The 1,651-nt window shown below is 38.9% G+C and overlaps 1 protein-coding gene across 2 annotated transcripts in view; it reads right to left on the bottom strand.

Annotated features, from left to right (window-relative positions):
- Nucleotides 1-504: 504 nt before the first annotated feature.
- ESD (esterase D) overlaps nt 505-1,651 on the bottom strand; it is a 31,331-nt gene continuing 30,184 nt past the window's right edge. For both annotated transcript variants that reach the window (XM_004376586.2, XM_023731577.1), the window contains one exon: nt 505-1,651. In XM_004376586.2, coding sequence (XP_004376643.1) covers nt 1,569-1,651 — 83 coding nt within the window. In that variant the 3' untranslated portion in view covers nt 505-1,568.

Below are 1,651 nucleotides of genomic sequence, written 5' to 3'. Positions count from 1 at the left end.
CCAGCCTGCCTGCCCACCCTATAAATTCTGAACTTGCTTAGCCAGTCCCCACAATTGCATAAGCCAAATACATCTCTCTGTATTTCTTCTACCAGTTCTGTTTCTCTGACTGAAACCTGAGTGATACAATCTTAGGCAACACAAGTATCTTTCTTTACAAAGGTATTATCAACAACATGCAAAATATTCATGAATTAAATGATCCTTATTAGCATGCACAAAACTAGACTAGAAACATTTTGTGTGGGATGCTGTCTATGTAGGTTATTACAGGGCTCAATTCTTGATTCTCATATTAAAATACAGCCATTTTTTACCATTAATTTTTGTATTTTTTAGTACTATCTATAGGAGCCCTGGTGGTGCAGTGGTTAAGTGCTCAGCTGCTAACAGAAAGGTTGGCAGTTTGAACCCAGCAGCCACTCTGCAGGAGAAAGATGCAGCAGTCTGCTCTGGTAAAGATTACAGCTTTGGAAGCCTATGGAGAAGTTCTACTCTGTCACATGGGGTCATTAGGCGTCGGAACTGACTTGACAGCAGTGAGTCTAATCTTTACAAAAGCAGTTCTAACTGCCACCCTTTCGGTTAGCAGCCAAGCCCTTAACTGTCTGTGCCACCTGGGCTCCTTTTCAGAGGCTTAACACACCCAAAACTAAGGTTTACAGATCTGCTTGGCTCAATGGATAAGAAAGATCAACAGCCTGGGCTGAAGAAATATGGCTTCTAATCTTAGCTGTTCCACAAATTAGATGTGTGATAATGGAGAACTCTCTTAACTTTTCTGAGCCCAATTCTTTATTCAATAGCTAACAAACAGTTACTAAATCCCTGTTAGAGGCCATACACTTTGCTAGACACCAGAGCTCTAACAATGAACAAGGCCAAGACAGTCCCTGCCCTCAGAAGCTTAATGTCTAGACAGGTGAGGGGCTTGGGCTAAACTACTGTTAAGTCCTCTGGTCCAGCGTTACTATGGGACTACACTCATTTTCTATGACCTGAGGTCAATGTAACAAGGATTTCCAAATGTCCTAAAAAAAGCTGTAAAGTATTAAAGATTTCCCACGTGAACCCTGATAAAATAATATTTTAAATCAGAAGATTTTATGTAAGGCAGTCTCCGGGTTACGAATGAGATCTAAGCTTGTCTTTAAGTCAAATTTGTAGGTAAGTCTGAACAGGTACATACGATTCTTATTTAGCATCAGTTAGTCAAATGTTTGTCTTAGTAGACCGTATATATTTTACCTTTCTATACATATAAAACACTTAACTACTTCTAAGCTGAGCAACGTTTTCACCAGCATCACAAAGTAATGTGTGCATTTATTATTACAAACCATTGCGTTAAACTCAAATTTTAATAGGCTTTATGGTTGTATGAGTTGTCTGTAAGTCAGACGTTCTAACCTGGTAACCCGAGGACTGCCTGTATTTATTCTGGTGATTCAGTTACAGCATAAAGCCCTCTCAGCATTATGAAGTCCAGTATTTTGAGATCTTTTTTTCTGCAAGTCAGTTTATTAAAACTTCTATAATTCTGAAGAGACTGTAGTAGCTGAAGTTTTTCACGCATTCAGGTATTTTGCATGATGTCTGATGTGATCAGCAATAAAGGTTGCAATGAAGTAGTAGCTATGATCATAACCCT

The sequence above is a fragment of the Trichechus manatus genome, unplaced genomic scaffold (assembly GCF_000243295.1).
Source record: "Trichechus manatus latirostris isolate Lorelei unplaced genomic scaffold, TriManLat1.0 scaffold00044, whole genome shotgun sequence".
NCBI lineage: Eukaryota > Metazoa > Chordata > Mammalia > Sirenia > Trichechidae > Trichechus > Trichechus manatus.
The sequence above is the reverse complement of the archived record's forward strand: the minus strand, read 5'-3'. Positions and strand labels throughout refer to the sequence as shown.